The sequence below is a fragment of the Panulirus ornatus genome, chromosome 8 (genome assembly GCF_036320965.1).
Source record: "Panulirus ornatus isolate Po-2019 chromosome 8, ASM3632096v1, whole genome shotgun sequence".
Lineage (NCBI taxonomy): Eukaryota > Metazoa > Arthropoda > Malacostraca > Decapoda > Palinuridae > Panulirus > Panulirus ornatus.
The window spans coordinates 4940697-4962389 of record NC_092231.1 but is presented as its reverse complement, the minus strand read 5'-3'; the positions used below and the strand labels follow the sequence as shown (position 1 = coordinate 4962389).

At 46.2% G+C, this 21693-nt stretch overlaps 1 protein-coding gene across 3 annotated transcripts in view; it reads right to left on the bottom strand.

Moving 5' to 3' along the window:
• The window catches only part of LOC139749763 (dorsal-ventral patterning protein Sog-like), a 486011-nt gene that overhangs the window by 98999 nt on the left and 365319 nt on the right, over positions 1-21693 (bottom strand). The window contains exon 1 of one of the 3 annotated variants that reach the window (XM_071663988.1): positions 3865-4439. The exons of the other annotated variants lie outside the window; for them this stretch is intronic. Within the exon in view, the coding sequence (XP_071520089.1) occupies positions 3865-3939 (75 nt within the window). The 5' untranslated portion in view covers positions 3940-4439. Of the gene's footprint in view, positions 1-3864; positions 4440-21693 lie in introns of those variants that run through there. 3 annotated transcript variants of the gene reach the window in all.

Sequence of the window (21693 nt, the reverse complement as noted above, 5' to 3'; positions counted from 1 at the left end):
TTTCTGAAGGTTCCTGCCGCCCGAGGCTGCGCTACTTTCAGCAGTAGGGAGATGTAACCTCCTTTGGAGTCAGCAGTTCTTTGACGGGACTGTGTTTCCAATAACGAAGCCTGGCCGAAGGTGACTTTTCATTCGCGGTGTAACCTCATGAGGGAGAGCCCGGATGCTGACGTATTGTGCCCACTGTACGCCCTATACTTGCCTCCACCTACCCCCAAGCCACGTACCTCTCACCCATATCATCATTAAATGCTTTCTCAGTGTGTATTTAAAATGTATACATCTTTCAAGTACAATCAAAGAGGAAACCCTAAAGTTTGATTCACACATCAGTTCCAGACCCTGTCTTGGGTGTCTGGAGGGTCTTGGGCGTCTGGAAGCCTCACCATCATTATTGTGAGCTACAGTACCGTCCTGGTACTTGACACTGGCAGTACCTGGTTTCCGTAACCACCCGGGAAACCAGGTAGTACCAGTGTGGATGACATTCGCAGCGTACTGGGAGGATCGACGTGATCGCTGCTTGTGTTTAGAGGGGTTAAGTTTTTTTTTTCAGTTTTAATATCATTCTTTGTCCAGTAATGCATAACCAGAGCAATTCAGTGGTAGCGCTGGTGAAGGATACGTGGCTAAAGCTGTAGGTAGAGGCAAGTATAGAGCTTACAGTAGGTGCAATACATGGACACAGGAGGGTGACAAGTGGGTCCGAGTGGGCCCAGGAACCCAGAGTTTGCTCAACCCCCCCCCCCCCCCCACGCTTCCGTCAGAATAGGAGGGAGGTCTGGGATGCAAGAAATACACGATATGTAATAACAGGATAACGAATAGTGCTGACACTAACACAGGTAACAACATTTGTGTAATGCAACACATATACATGCATGAGTAATTATTACAGGTTTATGATAAAGCATCTCCGTTATCGGTAATGCATTTACTAATGCTAATCAAATATATATATATATATATATATATATATATATATATATATATATATATATATACATATCATCACATAATGCCCTCTAACAGCAAGGATTCGAACCTCGTACCACTTGCGTGATCGCCGGGTACAATGACCACCCGGCTATGCTGCCCATAATGAGGATATGACTATTCGATTACCAGTAATCGAATACCCTACTCACGTCCATGAGCAACGGGGTCTAGACCAGTCATATCCCGTCAGGCTCACATTACCCAGTTGTCAGCAATTTTACCGAACTTACCGTCACAGCGCCAGAGGTATATGAACACAAATATTGTGCATACGTACGCGCAACTTCATGGAAAACAACAGCAAGGATTCGAACCTAGTGTGGGGTTCGAATCCTTGCTGTTGGAGGGCATTGTGTTCTATGAAAGTGTGCATTCGAATGCAATATATATATATATATATATATATATATATATATATATATATATATATATATATATATATATATATATATACACACACACCAGGTTTAGAGAATACAATGAATGTATGTAAGTATCATCATGCACACACGTGGACAATTCAATTCAACCACACTGCAGTCTCTAAATAAAACGACCATCGTAAATCAATCAAAATTACATAAGCATCAAATTTACATATCCACCGCTCATCAATAAATTTCAAGTGACAAAGTAGGTCACATGACTGTAATTCGGAGAAATAAAGACCTAGGTAAAACTCCAGCCCGGGTTATTCTAACAGCCTTCCATCAATTATATCGACAACAACAAACCTGAAAATTAACACTAGCATATCCAGTCCCTCACGCTGTGCAGAACCACACCGGCGTCGTCGACCCCCTGCTCCCTACCATAAACAAACCAAAACACGAATTCCTTCCTCGCTCAGGCTTCGAGAGACAGAAAAAGCACCAAAGTGTATCTTTAAATATAATTCGTTACCATGATAACCTCGGTCACGATGACCGGTGCTTAGGAGGCTGACGTCCAACTAAACGAGGCGTGTAATACTACCCGCCGCTCGTCAGGGCCGTCGAAGCTCCGAAGCTCCTGCAAGACACACAGCTGATGTGCGGTCGGGCCGCCACCGCTAGCGCCACCTCCTCCTCCTCTCCTCCAGCCCCACCTCCTCCCACCCCCAGCAACACAATTCCCCCCCCCCTACCCTGTTTGCGCGCGCGCTCCAGCACCTGTGTATCATATTTGTCTAGTTTTCTCCGTTCATAGTCTTGTAACATCATCTGTTTACTGCTGAGAAACTCCCCGCGCGCCCGCGTGTGTGTGTGTGTGTGTGTGGAGGGGAGTGCCTTAAAGTACATGAGCGAGGATTCTGTCACCATGGCTGAGGCTAGCTACATGCTGTTCTCACTCACGGCATGTCTTGCTCACTGGATTATACAGTTTCTCTTCGTCGGCTCCCACGTATCTCCACACAATGATCATCGAGGTGGTGGCTGTGGGACAAGTCCCTTCATGAGTAGTCACTAGTTGGTGGATATCTTAAAATATGACCACTGTACACTTACACTAATAATAATAATAATAATAATAATAATAATAATAATAATGATAATAATAATTCCTGTAACCTTTCACACATCATTGTATTCACCAATAAAACTTACAGAAGGCGATGTGTATAAATACTCGTTTCCAGAGATGTTCTATATATATATATATATATATATATATAGATATAAATCACAATTATTTACGTGATAACCATGAAGAAAATTGAAACAAGGTAAATCCCCAGGGCATTTATATATTACATCTTCAATGGCAATATATAAAACGGCAGAACCTCACTGTACAGTCAGTACATATTTGGGAAAGAGGAAATGTGCCGTTTCCGGTCACTATGCATGTTATATTTGACACATTTCACTTTGATGGAAAATGTTTCTACTTATGCTTATCCAAACTCGTCTCCTTGCTTCAAAGAGGCGTCTCAGTCCCTTTCTAATTTCAAAATTGAGGCTTCTATCTGACAAACCTTATATGCGCTACTGCTCACAAGCTGAGCATGGGGTGCACAATAATGATGCCTGGGTTACCACCACAAATCAATGAATCAATCAGGTCACTACAGTGGGTCTTCTGACATTCTTGTTTGGCAGCAAACCAATAAAAAAAATTCATTATCAAACAGTAAAAGACAAATCTAAGCTCGTTACAAATTTTCCTGCGACAAAAGTTATCCATTTTATACAGACATCTGCAAATTGCAATCCTTTGTACGCTTAACAAAAGATACAATGATATTTCCCTTGATCAGAGGGTTACGAGTTTTTACTGGTTCACTCAATACAGTGGTCATTATACTGGTTCACTCAATACAGTGGTCATTATTTCTAACGCGAATAAACAAGGCATTGGGACCCTGTCCTACTTTTGTCCAGTATTTATGTTGCTGGTCGACAAATGGCTACCTGGCTTAGGCTGGTGTGTGTGTGTGTGTGTGTTGTGTGTGTGTGTGTGTGTGTGTAGATACGTTGGGAGGGGACTGAGGAAGCTGTACCGGTGTCGTTGCTGGCTTGCGGGATGGGCGGACTGGCTTATGGGTATGAGTACGGACGCCGTGCTAGGTTTCCAAAGGAGGTTTTTCTCGCGAGAAAAAATGTGAGGAGGTTGCAACAAGTCGAACCTCTGAACATACATAATAATCACTAAAAATCACTGCGTACTTGTCTTTTTTTTCTGTTCCAGCGACCCAGCAATTCACTGCAACTCAACAGCGTTCGCCCAAAGCTCGAGTCAAGATGACGGCCGCCAAAGGCGGAGGGAGGGAGGGAGGGTTGACGGGAAGCCGTCACACACCACAACGTCAGCAGCGCGGGCCCGCCGCGACCGGTGCTCCTCCACGCCTCCCGCCCTCAACCAACACGTGTATGATGCACTTACCAGCCAGTTGGGCGGTGCTTGCTCGCCGCCGCTGCAGAGCTGTAGCCAAACAAAACAGACGATAGCCAAGTGCATCTTAGCAAGCAACTGAGCTAGAGCGAGCGGGGGAGAAGTCTGAGACGATGATGTGTCAGGGTTCGTCTTCTATTTCGTGGTCAGTCCCCACCAGATGCTATACACCTCCGGTGTGCTGAACGTCCCTTAATTTTTTTCCTACACAAGGCTGTACTTCTTGAATGAACTGCTTTATGAAAGTGCTGTTGACCTAGATTCTCCTGCACCTCGAAGAGTTACGAAAACCCAATGGCTTTATTCCGGCCCTTTTAAAACCGCCTATAATTAGCAGCCGGCAGCCGTTTGGCGGTGTTTAGGCATCTTCAGATGGAATGTAATTGCGCCTTAAGAATGCTGTATCATAACATATCAGGAGGCCATCAGCTGGTGTGTGGCGCCTCTCACGCCCACCACCAACCACAGACCCCCGCCGATACAGCACTTCGGCCCTGAGGGACACTCGCTTGCTTTCTCGATCTCCCGGGGTCCCGTCCGTTCCCCTACCCACCCGAACGCTCGCCCGGGGAAACTGACCTAGACAACAGGCCTGTCGGGAAGAGAGGCAGAGGGTCGTGAGAACGGATGCCGAGCGTCGTCGGGGCCGGAGACTGAGTCACCCACCGCGGCCATGAATGACGCCCTGGGCCAGCTCTGCGAGCAGGGGGCGACACACATTCCCTGTAGCTGTGGTGAAGGGGAAGGAGGGAAGGACGGGAGATCCCTCCAACCCTGTTCATAGACTAATTATAATTAGCTCGCGGGTTTAGGTCTGTTGCACACTGTATGGCAAGAACTGCAAGCGTTGATGTTCACCCCTGTTCGTTTCAGACGTTCGTGATGACTGTAATTTCTCGATATATCAACGTTCGTGATGACGGTAATTTCTCGATATATCAACGTTCGTGATGACTGTAATTTCTCGATATACCAACGTTCGTGATGACTGTAATTTCTCGATATATCAACGTTCGTGATGACTGTAATTTCTCGATATATCAACGTTCGTGATGACTGTAATTTCTCGATATATCAACGTTCGTGATGACTGTAATTTCTCGATATATCAACGTTCGTGATGACTGTAATTTCTCGATATATCAACGTTCGTGATGACGGTAATATCTCGATATATCAACGTTCGTGATGACTGTAATTTCTCGATATATCAACGTTCGTGATGACTGTAATTTCTCGACATATCAACGTTCGTGATGACGGTAATTTCTCGATATATCAACGCTTGAGATGACTGTAATTTTTCGATATATCAACTTTTCGTACAAAACACTTCCTAAATCTTGGCGAGCATATCATGTGGTTATGACTAGTTTCGCACCATGCATTCTAACGACAAAAATGATAATGTTAAAACGATAAAAAAATAGTAATATTCTAAGGAAGGAATTAGTTGGCATCACTCAAAATACGTACCATCCCTTTCTAGAACCACACGGCAGAATAGTCATCACCGGTTATCAATTGTGAAATATAATCTATCATAGAAATATTACACTAGCGAAAACAAAGTATAAAATCAACTCGCTTCGAATTTTCAATGATTAGAATTGAAAAAACATCTCAAGAAGAGACAGTTTAGTTGATACTCAAGAGAATCAAAGGTCAGTAAATTTACGTCACTTCTGAATTTTGATATTTGAAGCTGGGACGTGTGATTGTTAAACACCCGTTTTATGAAGATCTGGCAACTCTCACTTTCCCACACTCTGAAGATGCTCTGCGTCGTATTATGAACGCTGGCACCACTTCAGGTTTCAGATCCATTTTCGAACCTTATGACCTCTATAAGCACGGCCCATGGGTATGATGGCGTCACTTCAGATCGAACCCTTCTATAGGTCAGGTCAATGACCAGGCTATCATATATCCTTGGGGGATGATGGCGTCATCTCTGACCCGACACCAAAAGGTCAAGGTCAGCGGCCAGGCCATCACAGCAGAGGGTCGTACTGTCGTCCTCCAGGGAGGTGTCGTCGTGCAAAATAGGGTCGAGTCGCTTCCCTCATCATGACGACGGAATACAAAGCAGCAAAAGAGAATTCCAAACAGCAACAGACCCGCTTGGTCCCTCCCCTTCGAGGCTGTTTGTGAGGACGGAGGAGACACAGCTCAGTGTGGCAAATACACGAAATGGAAACACTGAGCGAGGCCATATAAATCACCTTGTTTCGCAGGGCGGCCATGATTACTGTGGGGGGGGGGGCACACAACTCGCAAAACGATAACAAACACAGGAGACAGACGGCGATGCCCCTTTTGATACCGTTTCGTATTTCCACAGCACCGGCTTGCCAAGCCGCTCCACACTGACACAATTGTAAAGTGTTGCTGTCGGCCGTCAGTAAAGAGCCTATCGATTATAAGCAACGAGGAGGAGGAGGAGGAGGAGGAGGAAATACCTGTGAAAGGGAAGCTGGACGAGGAGGAGGAGGAGGAGGAGGAGGAAATACCTGTGAAAGGGAAGCTGGACAGTGAAAGATCTACAGATGATATTCGTGTGGGGAAGGTATGCTTAAGAGGGTTGAAATGTTTGCCCTCCGGCGCGGGGCGTCAAAGGACGAATCTTTATTGGCACCGGGAACGGAATTTCATCGCCTGTCATCCTCTCCTGTCGCTGTGTCGTACCCAGTGCACGCTCCGTTCTAGACACCCCCCACGCACCCACCCGCCTCGTAAATCCTGCTGGCGTGTGACCTTCACCCACACTATCTACGTATCCTCAGTACAAATAAAGCCTTTTAACTGACTAATCTCAAGACTGCGAGGGGACGTAAAGCGGAAGAAAGAATGCACGACGGTCGTGACAGGGGAGACATGGTGGGGTGAGAGAGGGTGGGAACGCAGGCAAGCTTGTTGACAAACCCGTAGGAGCGAAGAGCAGCAGTGTGTGTGTGTGTGTGTGTGTGTGTGTGTGTGTTGCCAGGCAGAGCTGGAGCTAGGCAGGGATCGCACCTCACCCATATGTGGAAACAGTTTCATGTGAGGACAAACATGCCACTTACGGTTAAGCAAATGACACACACACACACACACACACACACACACACACACACGCACACACACACACATATATATATATATATATATATATATATATATATATATATATATATATATATATATATATGTATATATATATATATATATATATTTTTTTTTTTTTTCCAAAAGAAGGAACAGAGAAGGGGGCCAGGTGAGGATATTCCCTCAAAGGCCCAGTTCTCTGTTCTTAACGCTACCTCGCTAACGCGGGAAATGGCGAATAGTTTGAAAGAAAAAGAAATATATATATATATATATATATATATATATATATATATATATATATATATATATATATATATATATATATAAGCGGCAACAGGGAAACACCTGCTGTGTTGCTTATCATAAAGCAGGGATATGGTAAACTAACCACATAACAACAGGTTTTACCCCTTATTTTTCGAATAATATTCTACAATGTTTTTACTGAATCATTTTCGTGGTGTTGGCAAACCGAATTCAATTACCTGAGTCTCATATGAACCAGATGGGAGAGATTGATGTATGACATTTAAAAGCTGTGAAATTGTTGTATCACGAATTCACCAAACAAAACAAAACAAAAAAATAAAGAGAGTCGGAACGGATTGAAGTGCAATGTTGAAATACAAGCGTCTTATATTTTATATTATTCTTTTTTTAAAGAGTTTTCCCTAAATGGTCCTTCGTTAATGGCGAAACACTGTTCTCTCAACCACGAGAGAGAGAGAGAGAGAGAGAGAGAGAGAGAGAGAGAGAGAGAGAGAGAGAGAGAGAGAGAGAGAGAGAGAGAGAGAGAGAGAGAGTGCAACGCTATTGGCTGAAGTGGGTTTCGTAATTTTTGAGTAGGGGGGGATAAAAAAAAAGGGGGGGGGGGAGCAACAATGTAGATAGAATCAGTCATCCCACACCATCATTTTCCAACGAAGGTGAGAGAAATGCGACCCAAGACTCCATGTAAGACAGTCGGATGGGGAAATGGAAAAATATATTCTGGTGGTGGTTACAACCCGATTCTGGCGGCCATATTGAACCCTATAACCTCACTGGTCTAACAGAACGACCGTTAACCATCACAAATAGACCTAGAACGATCGAGACAAAATGACACAAGTGATTCACCTGAAACAAATGTGTGTAATTCAGAGTTAAAAAAAAAAAAGAAGTTATTTTTCACCTGTGATAGAAAACGCGGTGTGCAAAGAAAATCGATAAATACAGTAAAGTGACGACCAGCAGCCTAGCTACATCCACAACTGCAGATTCGCATGGGAGCAGACCCACCACAATGCTATTGTAGATCACCCAACTTAAAAAACAACACAATTCTATATTTGAAACCATAAATAGGATAGCTAAAGTGCACATCCGACACCCATTTTTTTTTTCTTTTGACAGTAGACCTCAGGTACGCCATCTTTCGTTCGCCTGTCGGTCGGCAAAACTTAATCGCGGGCGAAAAAAAGAAAAAAAAAATACCCCCCCCCCCTTCATAACACAAGCTAAAAAAAGGATATATTATTCCTCAAAATATTTGCTCATACATGAGTGGGAAGGCCAGGCGAATCATACCTCAGGGTCGTGTTTCTGGTAAAAGTTTTTAACTTTAAATAGAGTTCTCGTCTTCTGCCTTAGTTTCAAAACGGGTTCTCAGTGTCTTAAAACCCCGACAGATTCAAAATGAATTCACGAGTTAAGTTATTCAATATCTACTTCATTTCAAGGTAATAAAAATGTCTTCAATGTATATAAGATTATTATTGGTACGTAAGAGGATTAAGTTTTACGCTCGTGCGGCCCCGTCTCTAAATTTCGTGCATATATATATATATATATATATATATATATATATATATACTGTGCTGGGGGTCGATAAATGTCTAAAGGACCGACAGCGGGTCGATAAAATCATAAGAGTCAGAAAACTTTCAATGCTTACATACTTAATCTTATGTAACATAAAGGAAAGGCGGAGCGAGTCTTTATAATTTATATAATATAATGTTAAATTATGACCTGATGATTATACATCAGACCCATCCATCTCATTAAGGATGTTACCCTCCATTATTCAAAGGTATTTTCCATTATCTAGTTTTGTTCTATACTTGTTCAATTTCGCCTGATCATTATCTTGTGGAGGCTAAGGTGAAGATTAGTATGGGTTTTCAGAAAAGAGGAGTGAATGTTGGGGTGAAGAAGGTGGTGAGAATAAGTGAGCTTGGGAAGGAGACCTGTGTGGGGAAGTACCAGGAGAGACTGTGTACAGAATGGAAAAAGGTGAGAACAATGGAAGTAAGGGGAGTGGGGGAGGAATGGGATGTATTTAGGGAATCAGTGATGGATTGCGCAAAAGATGCTTGTGGCATGAGAAGAGTGGGAGGTGGGCTGTTTAGAAAGGGTAGTGAGTGGTGGGATGAAGAAGTAAGAGTATTAGTGAAAGAGAAGAGAGAGGCATTTGGACGATTTTTGCAGGGAAAAAATGCAATTGAGTGGGAGAAGTATAAAAGAAAGAGACAGGAGGTCAAGAGAAAGGTGCAAGAGGTGAAAAAAAGGGCAAATGAGAGTTGGGGTGAGAGACTATCAGTAAATTTTAGGGAGAATAAAAAGATGTTCTGGAAGGAGGTAAATAGGGTGCGTAAGACAAGGGAGCAAATGGGAACTTCAGTGAAGGGCGTAAATGGGGAGGTGATAACAAGTAGTGGTGATGTGAGAAGGAGATGGAATGAGTATTTTGAAGGTTTGTTGAATGTGTCTGATGACAGAGTGGCAGATATAGGGTGTTTTGGTCGAGGTGGTGTGCAAAGTGAGAGGGTTAGGGAAAATGATTTGGTAAACAGAGAAGAGGTAGTAAAAGCTTTGCGGAAGATGAAAGCCGGCAAGGCAGCAGGTTTGGATGGTATTGCAGTGGAATTTATTAAAAAAGGGGGTGACTGTATTGTTGACTGGTTGGTAAGGTTATTTAATGTATGTATGACTCATGGTGAGGTGCCTGAGGATTGGCGGAATGCGTGCATAGTGCCATTGTACAAAGGCAAAGGGGATAAGAGTGAGTGCTCAAATTACAGAGGTATAAGTTTGTTGAGTATTCCTGGTAAATTATATGGGAGGGTATTGATTGAGAGGGTGAAGGCAGGTACAGAGCATCAGATTGGGGAAGAGCAGTGCGGTTTCAGAAGTGGTAGAGGATGTGTGGATCAGGTGTTTGCTTTGAAGAATGTATGTGAGAAATACTTAGAAAAGCAAATGGATTTGTATGTAGCATTTATGGATCTGGAGAAGGCATATGATAGAGTTGATAGAGATGCTCTGTGGAAGGTATTAAGAATATATGGTGTGGGAGGCAAGTTGTTAGAAGCAGTGAAAAGTTTTTATCGAGGATGTAAGGCATGTGTACGTGTAGGAAGAGAGGAAAGTGATTGGTTCTCAGTGAATGTAGGTTTGCGGCAGGGGTGTGTGATGTCTCCATGGTTGTTTAATTTGTTTATGGATGGGGTTGTTAGGGAGGTGAATGCAAGAGTCCTGGAAAGAGGGGCAAGTATGAAGTCTGTTGGGGATGAGAGAGCCTGGGAAGTGAGTCAGTTGTTGTTCGCTGATGATACAGCGCTGGTGGCTGATTCATGTGAGAAACTGCAGAAGCTGGTGACTGAGTTTGGTAAAGTGTGTGGAAGAAGAAAGTTAAGAGTAAATGTGAATAAGAGCAAGGTTATTAGGTACAGTAGGGTTGAGGGTCAAGTCAATTGGGAGGTAAGTTTGAATGGAGAAAAACTGGAGGAAGTGAAGTGTTTTAGATATCTGGGAGTGGATCTGTCAGCGGATGGAACCATGGAAGCGGAAGTGGATCATAGGGTGGGGGAGGGGGCGAAAATTTTGGGAGCCTTGAAAAATGTGTGGAAGTCGAGAACATTATCTCGGAAAGCAAAAATGGGTATGTTTGAAGGAATAGTGGTTCCAACAATGTTGTATGGTTGCGAGGCGTGGGCTATGGATAGAGTTGTGCGCAGGAGGATGGATGTGCTGGAAATGAGATGTTTGAGGACAATGTGTGGTGTGAGGTGGTTTGATCGAGTAAGTAACGTAAGGGTAAGAGAGATGTGTGGAAATAAAAAGAGCGTGGTTGAGAGAGCAGAAGAGGGTGTTTTGAAATGGTTTGGGCACATGGAGAGAATGAGTGAGGAAAGATTGACCAAGAGGATATATGTGTCGGAGGTGTTGGGAACGAGGAGAAGAGGGAGACCAAATTGGAGGTGGAAAGATGGAGTGAAAAAGATTTTGTGTGATCGGGGCCTGAACATGCAGGAGGGTGTAAGGAGGGCAAGGAATAGAGTGAATTGGAGCGATGTGGTATACAGGGGTTGACGTGCTGTCAGTGGAGTGAATCAAGGCATGTGAGGCGTCTGGGGTGGACCATGGAAAGCTGTGTAGGTATGTATACACGTGTGTGGACATGTGTATGTACATGTGTATGGGGGGGGGGGGGTTGGGCCATTTCTTTCGTCTGTTTCCTTGCGCTACCTCGCAGACGCGGGAGACAGCGACAAAGTATAAAAAAAAAAAAAAAAAAAAAAAAAAAAAAAAAAAAAAAAACTTTATATATATATATATATATATATATATATATATATATATATATATATATATATATATATATATTTCTGAGTAAATACAGAAAGCAGAGGAAATTATACAAAGATAAACAGCGGGGAAAAAAATAAATTCACTTTCAAAACACACACAACAGACTTACTTAATGAGACGTAAAGCCTTGTGTGAGAAGTTTTTTCCAGTAATCATATCCTAATTTGCATCCTAAGTAGTGTTAGTTAGGAGCCATTTTTTTTAATCTTACAAAGTGAAACGAGGTCGTTAAATTCCTTAGAATTTTACTCTTGCTCTGAGAATTTGTCAAACACTGTGGCTCTCCAGGGATGTACGTGTTTGGAGGCCAGGGTGTGAGGGTTACATGGCCTGGTGCAAAAGGTGACAGTGATAACTAGTTTGGAGGCCAGGGTGAGAAAGTGAGGTAATCTGGAGCCTAGGGTGAGAAAGTGAGGTAATCTGGAGCCTAGGGTGAGAAAGTGAGGTAATCTGGAGCCTAGGGTGAGAAAGTGAGGTAATCTGGAGCCTAGGGTGAGAAAGTGAGGTAATCTGGAGCCTAGGGTGAGAACGTCAGGTGGTCTGGAGTCCAGGGTGAACGTAGAGGGTGTCTTACCTCTGCTCTGTGTTCAACAGCTTGAGTTCGACGACGTGTCGTACTGAAAGGAATTAGGTTATCGTACTCAAGGGGTTAGGTGGCAGTACTCAACGTGATTGCGAACTCAAGGGTTTAAGTCTTCGTATTCATGGGTCTAAGACTTCGTCCTCAATGGTTTAAGTCTTCGTATTCATGGGTCTAAGACTTCGTCCTCAATGGTTTAAGTCTTCGTATTTATGGGTCTAAGACTTCGTACTCAGTGGTTTAAGCCTTCGTATCTATGGGTCTAAGACTTTGTACTCAGTGGTTTAAGCCTTCGTCCTCAAGGGTTTAAAAGCCTTCTCACTCAGGTCTTCGTACTCAAGGTGTTAAGTCGTTGTACTCATTCGTACACAGGGGGTTTAGTTGACCTCCTGCACTCAAGAGGGTTACAGCATGCACAGCACACTACCCTCGACCTAATATGCTGCTTTATCTTAAGGATCCTCTCCCCTGGGAGACTGGCTGGCATCCTCCCTCCTCTACCTTACGTAAATGTTTGTCCCGCGAACGTATCTTCCGTACCCTGTCGACCAGGTCTTCTCTACCAGTCTCCGTACCCTGTCGTCCATATGCACTCCACCAGTCTTCGTTCCCTGTCGACCATGTCCCCTCTACCATCAGTCTCCGTGCACTGTCCCCCACGTCTCCTCTACCAGTCTCCGTGCCCTGTCGACCACGTCCCCTCTACCAGCTTCCGTACCGGGCAGCCTGACGTACATCACTCTAGTGAACCTGAAGACCCTACATGCACCTTCGGGCCCATGACGCTTCTGCCTTCCTCTCCGCGTCTTGGCCTGATCCCGGAGCGCCAGACTTAATACACCTACAGAGTCAAATCCCGCTGGGGAAAGACCACACGGTTCATATATCAACATAGCAGGAGCGTGTATGGTCTTAGAATTTATACTGAACTCCTGAAGAAGGAGTACATCTATCTATTCCTTCTATTCCTATCTATTCATCTCGAGTAGTGGGGTTATAACTTGACTCCGATGGCCTTTAATTACTCTAGTAGTTATCAATTACCCTTGAAGTTATTAACTACCCTCGTAGTTGATAAGCCACACGCCCAACCAACCAAACACCCAACCCACAGTGACCCTCCCCCCTCCGTACGCTGGACACCGTACCGCCTCACACTGACGCCACACGTCGGAGGACCTACAGTCGCTGGCAGGGGAGAGTGAAAGTTCCTGGGGGTTGAAGAATCGTCCACTAGAAAAGGAGTTCGAGATCTGGGGTTTAGCCACACTGACGTCACTGCGACACTTGATGGTCCATCATCTGGTGGTCCATTAAAGCAAGACCAACACGTGACGGTCCATCATCTGGTGGTCCATTAGAGCAAGACCAACACGTGACGGTCCATCATCTGGTGGTCCATTAAAGCAAGACCAACACGTGACGGTCCATCACAGAAGGGCCAGCTCGGCTCCTGCTAAACACCCTGAGGTGCGTGACTTACTTCAGCCATCATGTCTACATTGATGTCAAACGTCTACACACACACACACACACACACACACACACACACACACACACACACATATACGTACATGCTGACAAACACGTACACACACCTAGCTTAGGCTGTGTGTGTGTGTGTGTGTGTGTGTGTGTGTGTGTGTGTGTGTGTGTGTGTGTGTGTGTGTGTGTGTGTGTGTGTAAATAAATGCATAGGAGTAAGGAAATGGTATATAAACTCCTGGTTAAGACACGGGGCAACATGAGTGTAAAACTCTCTCCCCGTAACGCACACACAAAGTAATCACAAAAACATACACACAAGTACACACACACACACACACACACACACACACACACACACAGACTCTAAATACATCACATATACACATTTGGAAAACATGTATTCATAAATACACCGGCAAGTACCCACCCAAAACAGCGCCCCACACACAGAGCCATCATGGCCTCGCCACGCCAAAACCTCCTCCCTCCTCCTCCCCCACGAGGAGGACCTCCTGCCGGTGGTCTTCTCCCGTCCCCCCCCCCCCAACCAACCCCTTCATATGCATCTCCCTCCTCATGGACATTTAAAGCGCTTGTCTTCCATTATTCATACCCCCTCGTTACTGTTCGCCGCTAATTGCCTGCTGTGTGCTAACAGTCGTTGCTCCAACACCACCTCAGCGTGCCTCCCTCCCTCCCCGCACGCCCACCTGCCCATCCCACCCACACAGCCAGCCCACCCGTGACCTGACCTGACCTAACCTAACCTTGACTCGAGCCACCAAGGTGCCTATTCCCCTGTTACCTATCCTCGTGTCCCTGCTGGTGTACGACCACAGAGCACGAGGGTACGACCCCCGGGGATGAGTGTACGACCACAGAGCACGAGGGTACGACCCCCGGGGATGATGAGTGTACGACCACAGAGCACGAGGGTACGACCCCCGGGGATGATGAGTGTACGACCACAGAGCACGGAAATACAACCATCAAGGACGACCGCCTGGTCTTTCTCAGACCCCGATCTGTCAAGGGCCAGGTCAAAAACCGGGATATCGTACCCCGAGGGTCGCCATACCTGCCGTCGTGCTCCAGTCTCGCCCACGTCGTGCTCAGAGCATTCATCATACATGGGGGTCGTCCTGGGGGACTCAAGGCTCACACCCTAGTCGTCAGGGGGTCGTCCCGTCGCACCCACGGGCCGGACAGTCGCACCGGGGTCGTACTGGCCAACCTTTCTTCCCTGTCTACGGATTCGTGGATTTCCCTCACCTTCCAGCTCTACTTCCTCCTCCTCCCTCCCTCACTCCTCAAGACGTTCATAGTTTTCCGATTTTTTTTTTGTCTACCTCGCCTCCCAGCGTCTGGAGGTGGCCGCCTCTCTTTCACTCCCGGGTTAACTCAAAAACCTACACTCGCTCGGGAGATGGGTCGAGTCAGTCACTACTAAATACCTCTCTAAATTACCTTTTTGGGGATGGGTCGAGTCAATTATTATAAAATACCTTTCTGAATTATTTCTTTTTTTGGACGAAGGAACACACACACACACACACACACACACACACACACACACCCACAACTTGAGACTATCTCTCCTGCGTCATCGGGTTCAGGGGCTTGTCTCGACCCGTGCCGATCGGCTCCCTCCGCTGGCACCTCTCGTGGTTCGCCAGGATGTCGGTTGCTCAAGACCAGGCATCTCAGCTGTGGTCGAATGCGCTTCAGTGGCGCTCTGAACTCAAGGCTTACTCGAGTGTTTCCAAGGACTGAGTGAAAGATAATTCTTCACTCTTGGTCTGAAGGTGAACAATTCCTTCAGAGTGAAGCTTGTGTGTGTGTGTGTGTGTGTGTGTGTGTGTGTGTGTGTGTGTGTGTGTGTGTGTGTGTGTGTGGGTCTGTGACACAAGCGGAGGGTATGCCTCGTCTGCAGGTTATGAGCCAGACCCCTGGCTGGCTGGACCTGTCTTCATAAATACAAAATACCAACAACACGAACACTTAAAACCTCCCCAGGCGAGACATTCTGCAATCTAATGCTTTTCCAGGCAGTCTGCAAGTGGCTCACATCCCCCCCCCACTCCATAAAGGAGGGAATGAACCAGTCCTATACACACACACACACACACACACACATATATATATATATATATATATATATATATATATATATATATATATATATATATATATATATTCATTTATTTTTATAATACTTAATCGCTGTTTCCCGCGTCAGCGAGGCAGCGCAAGGAAACACGAAGAATGGCCCGACCACTCATATACACATTCATATACATAAACGCCCATACATGCACATAAAAATACATATTCATTTGAACGTATACATACATATACATACACAGACATATACATATATACAGATGTACATATTCATACTGCCTTCATCCATTCCCGTCGCCACCCCGTGGCCATTTCCCGCGTTCGCGAGGTAGCGTTAAGAACAGGAGACTGAGCCTGGAAGGGAATATCTTCAAATCGACAGCATCAACTTCCAGCATGACTTTTGACGTTTCAAGAGAATCGTAAGAGGTAAAATGACTGACACCTCACAGACGTCATCGCCTCCCACAACAGCCAGGATAACCTGGCTTTAGAGTAGTATGCTCAAGCCTCTCTCAACTTCTCGATCACTAATGATGAAATTCACAGAAGCGACGACGAACAGACAGAATGCTGACGTGACGCGGGCAGACTTTGTTAAAAAAAAAAAAAGATGCTTCTGAAAGACGTGACCGAGATGTCACATGGCTCAAATGATGCATAAAATGACAATGATTGGAACAACGAGTGGATGGATCTGCTGCAATTTCTTAGTAAACAGACCACGGCATGTGATTTCTGTTGCCCCCTCTGTGAAAAAAAAACAAGTTTGTTCCACAAGGAAGTACATTTTTCCCTGTGCTGTTTCTCATTCTCGTGTACACGACACAGATACAACCACATACAACACGCGAATCCACAGTCAGTACGAAAATCAACCTTGTATCAACCATTCGGAAATATATATGTTCTAGGAGTAATTCTGTCTGATGCAGTTACCTTCAGCGTAACATGAAAACGCAAATCGTTACTACTTCAAAGAAAATGGCAAGCTGGATTCTACGAACCTCCAAGATAAGACAAGACCACTGATGATAAAAGCCTTTTAAAGCATTTTTCACCCAAAGGTACAAAAAATATGGTTGTGCTAAGACCATTCCTTGGGACGGAGGAACTTAGGAAAACGTGAGACCATTCACAATCCCCGCAAGGATGTCAACAAAGATCAAAACTACCGAGAACAACTGAAAACACACAGCGATTCTACTCACCGCAAGACTTGACGGGAGACACGTGTCGTATAACTACTAAAAAAAATAAGACTTAAAACCAAGTTTACACCTCAAAAATGTCATCCTCTGTTGGCATGAGTGGTATGGAACGAAACGGAATATTAAAAGTATCAAAAGGTCTCATAAATATGTAGAAAACGGGGGTAAAGTCTCGGGGTAAACAACTGCTCACAGCTGCCTCCTAACATGATATATATATATATATATATATATATATATATATATATATATATATATATATATATATATATATATATATAATGGGCCACCCATTGGAGAACTAGGTGAACTCACCACACACACACACACACACACACACACACACACACACACACACACACACACACACACACACACAAGTATAACCAGACTAGCCTGGTTGTTGGGGTTATATAAAGGCCGTCGAGGGGCTGACGCTGACGACGTCACCCTTCGCCTTCATCTCCTAAAACTGATCGGAGGACCAGCAGCGGTGGCGGCGGCCCGGCCACTCGGCAGAAGCGACCGAGACTTTCAGCAGTCGTGGGGTGGGTGGGTGAGTGGGTGAGGGGGAGTTGGAGACGAGACTCACCCATAATCAACGGGAGGTATGTACCTCAGGAGAGGTAACCTGAAAATTGAATACGTTGTCGAACAATATTCTAACCGGGGGGGAGGACACATACATAGAGAGGGGGAGCTAACCCGCCCACCCCCTTTGAAGAATATCATCACGGGGTTTTATGTCTCGTTTTGAGCATACAGAGGTGTTCCGACCTGTTATTATCCCCACACGGAGGGAGATGGTTGTCTAGCTCTGCTCGCCGAAGGTGGAGGTCCTCCCACATAATCACCCTCAGATGTTGTACGTTCCTCCTCCCTGGTATGTGGGAACTCTCGAGTCTTCGGCTGGGTTGCGGTCTTCATTTGTTTTGGGTCCGTCAATAACAAGGGAGTTGATTTATTTGCTATCTTTTTTTTCACTTGTTTTGGTTCGTCTCTAAAAAGGGAGTTTTTTATTTGTCTTTATCTTCCACTTGCTTTGGTGCGTCAGTAGAAAGGGAGTTGGTTTTGTTTAAAATTCGATGTATTTTGATTCTTTTTATCAATGTACAGAACAGAAACCTACCGAGGCCGTGGTGAGTGGTCGTCTTTCATACACCAGACAGGATGATGAACACGAATCGTTAACTACGAAGGCTTCACATCTTTTTCTTCAGTGAGATCAGTCCTGAAGATCCTTCTTCATCAGTGGACGAGAGGGAATACACAATCTCGTGGAGGGACTTCCCACTCCGAAGGAGTCCGTCATTTCCCTGCTACTGGATGGAGAACTTTCTTTAGGCCGCAGGATCCCCATGAAGGGGGTCCTAAAGTTATACAATTATTCACCAATACCAAATGTCGTGTGTCACTTCCTTTTCAGACCGTCTGTGTGTGTGTCTATGATGGCTACACACATTATATCGGCTTCGGTGGATGAACTGCTTATAAAGGAATTCATGACGGACGGGTACGAGTTTAAAAGTGTAGGTTTCTCTTGTTTCCTCCATGGCTTGTAGTAATGTGGCTTTTGAACTACCTGTTCGTATATGCTTTTGGAAGGCGTGGCACTTGTCACACGAGGCTCCTGTGTTGAGGGCAAAATTGGCATGGCAAGCATGGCACCTGGGTTCAGTTCGAGCATCTTTTAACAACTGATTCTCTTTTTTTTTTTTTCTGCTCCGTCCTCGACCTTCCTTCGCTCGCCACACTCCCGAGAACATCCTCATAAAGCTCAGAGTCTTCACCTCCTGAAAACCCGTCCCTCCAGTCAACAAGGTCCAGAACGAGACACCTGGACCTTGGGACGACCAGCACCTGACCTGCTGGCTCACCTGAGACGGATGACCAGCACCTGACCTCCTGGCTCACCTGAGACGGACGACCAGCACCTGACCTGCTAGCTCACCTGAGACAGACAACCAGCACCTGACCCACTGGCTCACCTAAGGAAGGCGAGAGTGGGGAATTCCCTCAGCCCGGTGTCGGAGGGTCACGTCTTCAAGACGTCTTCGGGGTGACTGTTGATCTTATCTTGGGAAGGTGATGCAAGGGAACGGTTGTGTGTGTGTGTGTGTGTATTGGCGAGTACTGGACTGAACTGTCACCAGGAGTGTGTCTGACCGGGCCCAGCATCTGGGTGGGTCGTGGGTGGCAATGTGGAGCAGAGTGGAGACAGCAGCAGTACATGCTGGCGGCAGCCATCCAGGCTCTGACCTCCACACACACACACACACACACATACACACAACCTGTGCATGGAACATTCATGACCAAAAAGGCACTGTGTCCTTCGGTAGATTTCTTTTTCTTCTTAACCCCTTGAGCCTAATGGGTATGATGGCATAACCTTTGGCCCGACTCTCACTGCATAGGGCGAAGAACCAGACACTACATCTCCTTACGTTATAACCGTCGTGCTCAAGGGGTCGTACCGTCGTGCTCAAGGGGTCGTACCGTCGTGCTCAAGGGGTCGTACCGTCGTGCTCAAAGGGTCGTACCATCGTGCTCAAGGGGTCGTATCATCGTGCTCAAGGGGTCGTACCGTCGTGCTCAAAAGGTCGTATCATCGTGCTCAAGGGCCGTACCGTCGTGCTCAAGGGGTCGTACCGTCGTGCTCAAAGTGTCGTACCGTCGTGCTCAAAGGGTCGTACCGTCGTGCTCAAAAGGTCGTATCATCGTGCTCAAGGGCCGTACCGTCGTGCTCAAGGGGTCGTACCGTCGTGCCCAAGGGTCGTACCGTCGTGCTCAAAGGGTCGTACCGTCGTGCCCAAGGGTCGTACCGTCGTGCTCAAGGGGAATATACTCTACGCACAGCAAACCAGCATATACGCCAGGCTCACGTACCTTCAACATGGGCCAGACAGACTTCAACGGCATTATCTGTACGCAGCCCAACTCAAGCCAGGCCCCACCACCCACCTCTTCCTCAAACGCCATATCCGAGTTCCTTTATACTTCCTCCAACACACACACACACACACACACACGCAAGACCACACCTTTTTCCGGGTTGCGCGTCCCACACGTGGTGAAGCCTACCCTGGCGTCACTGCTGATTACCTCCTCTGATAAAACGCATATTCCGCCTTATCTCCTCCTATATGTTAAGTGCGGCCGCCTGTACCTCATGAACGCGAGGTGGTACACGCCCAGACGTATGAAGACCCCCCCCCCCTAACCTTTGACCCTCACCTCCTCACCCTCACCTCCCCTCCTCCAAAGGGGGAGGCCCTGAGGAGACGACGCTTGCCTTTTCGAAACAAGTGAATCACATCACACACGAACACTTGTCGCGTTTCGGATCACCGCAAACTCGTGTTGCCGAGTGACGTGGCGACGTCACTCATGGGGCGATGGTAACACCGTGATGCCATGGGAGGCACATATGAATGGCACGAGACGCGGGCAGACAATCACAGGAAGACAAGACAGAGAAAAAATAATGAAAAAACGAGGAACGTGGGAGGTACTCCTGTCTCCCTCCTATAGTAGGGGGAAGAGAAGGGAAAAGACATAACACAGAGGATGAAGAAGAGGAGGCGTGACGACAGATCGCGTGGAGAGAGAGAGAGAGAGAGAGAGAGAGAGAGAGAGAGAGAGAGAGAGAGAGAGAGAGAGAGAGAGAGAGAGAGAGAGAGAGAGAGAGAGAGAGAGAGAGACGGTTAAGGAGGGCGGCGAGACAAGGTGATGGCAGTCACGTACACAGCCACACATCCTGAAGGGGGGCTGGCTGGAGACACGTGGGAGACATTAATGGACGGAGGAGTGCAGATGTATGGGGGAGACCATGTACATGGGAGAGGGAGACCATGTACGGGGGAGAGACGTGGAAGGTACATGGGAGAGACTGCTAGAGACACCAGGGAGGGTAACCAGGCAGAAGGGGGTGAGGAAACACACCTTACAATGGTGGCGGAGGTCTTGCATCCCCTCCCCCACACAGCTGGGCCTGGCGACCGTGTTGCTCCTTTGATCAGTCAGGTTGTTGGGGGCCGCAGCTCGTAGTGACCAGAGAAAACGTATGAAGCACTTTCGGTTCCCGGGTGTTTTTACTCTGTTTTACCTAAGGCACCTTTTGATTTCGGTGAAACTCCTCTCCAATCTTCCGCGCCAACACTGGAACCAAAAGTTTCCAGGATATTCCGTGTGTAAATCATGATAGACCCCCCCACTCATCATATCTGCGTTCCAGGGGAGTACAGCCTCGAGTGATTCCAGTCGTTTCCAGTAGCGGAGATACATGACGGAGTCAGTCCGGGTAATATAAGACATTTGCATACTTTCTAAACCCGGTTTACACACCCTGAGAGGCGATGCTAACACACAGCAGTGTTCTACCAGGGAGGAAGTCATCTTCAAGGGAGGTAACCTCGCTTCCACCTCTCTTCTTGAAGGTTCGTCTAATCCAGCCTACCATCTCTTTGAGGGGAGGGATCTGTTGTTCTGCTGCGTTCGCTGAAGGGTAAGGTCATCCTAAGACTGTCATTCTGAGGTACTTTTACTTGCAATGTTTGACTTCGTTTCTATCCGGTATTCAGCATCGTCTCTTTTAGGTCTTCAGCTTACCACGTCATGGAGTACATGACACATGTCACCACTTACGAAAGGCGCTTTATAACCAATGGTCCACCGGTGGTTCATGCCTGT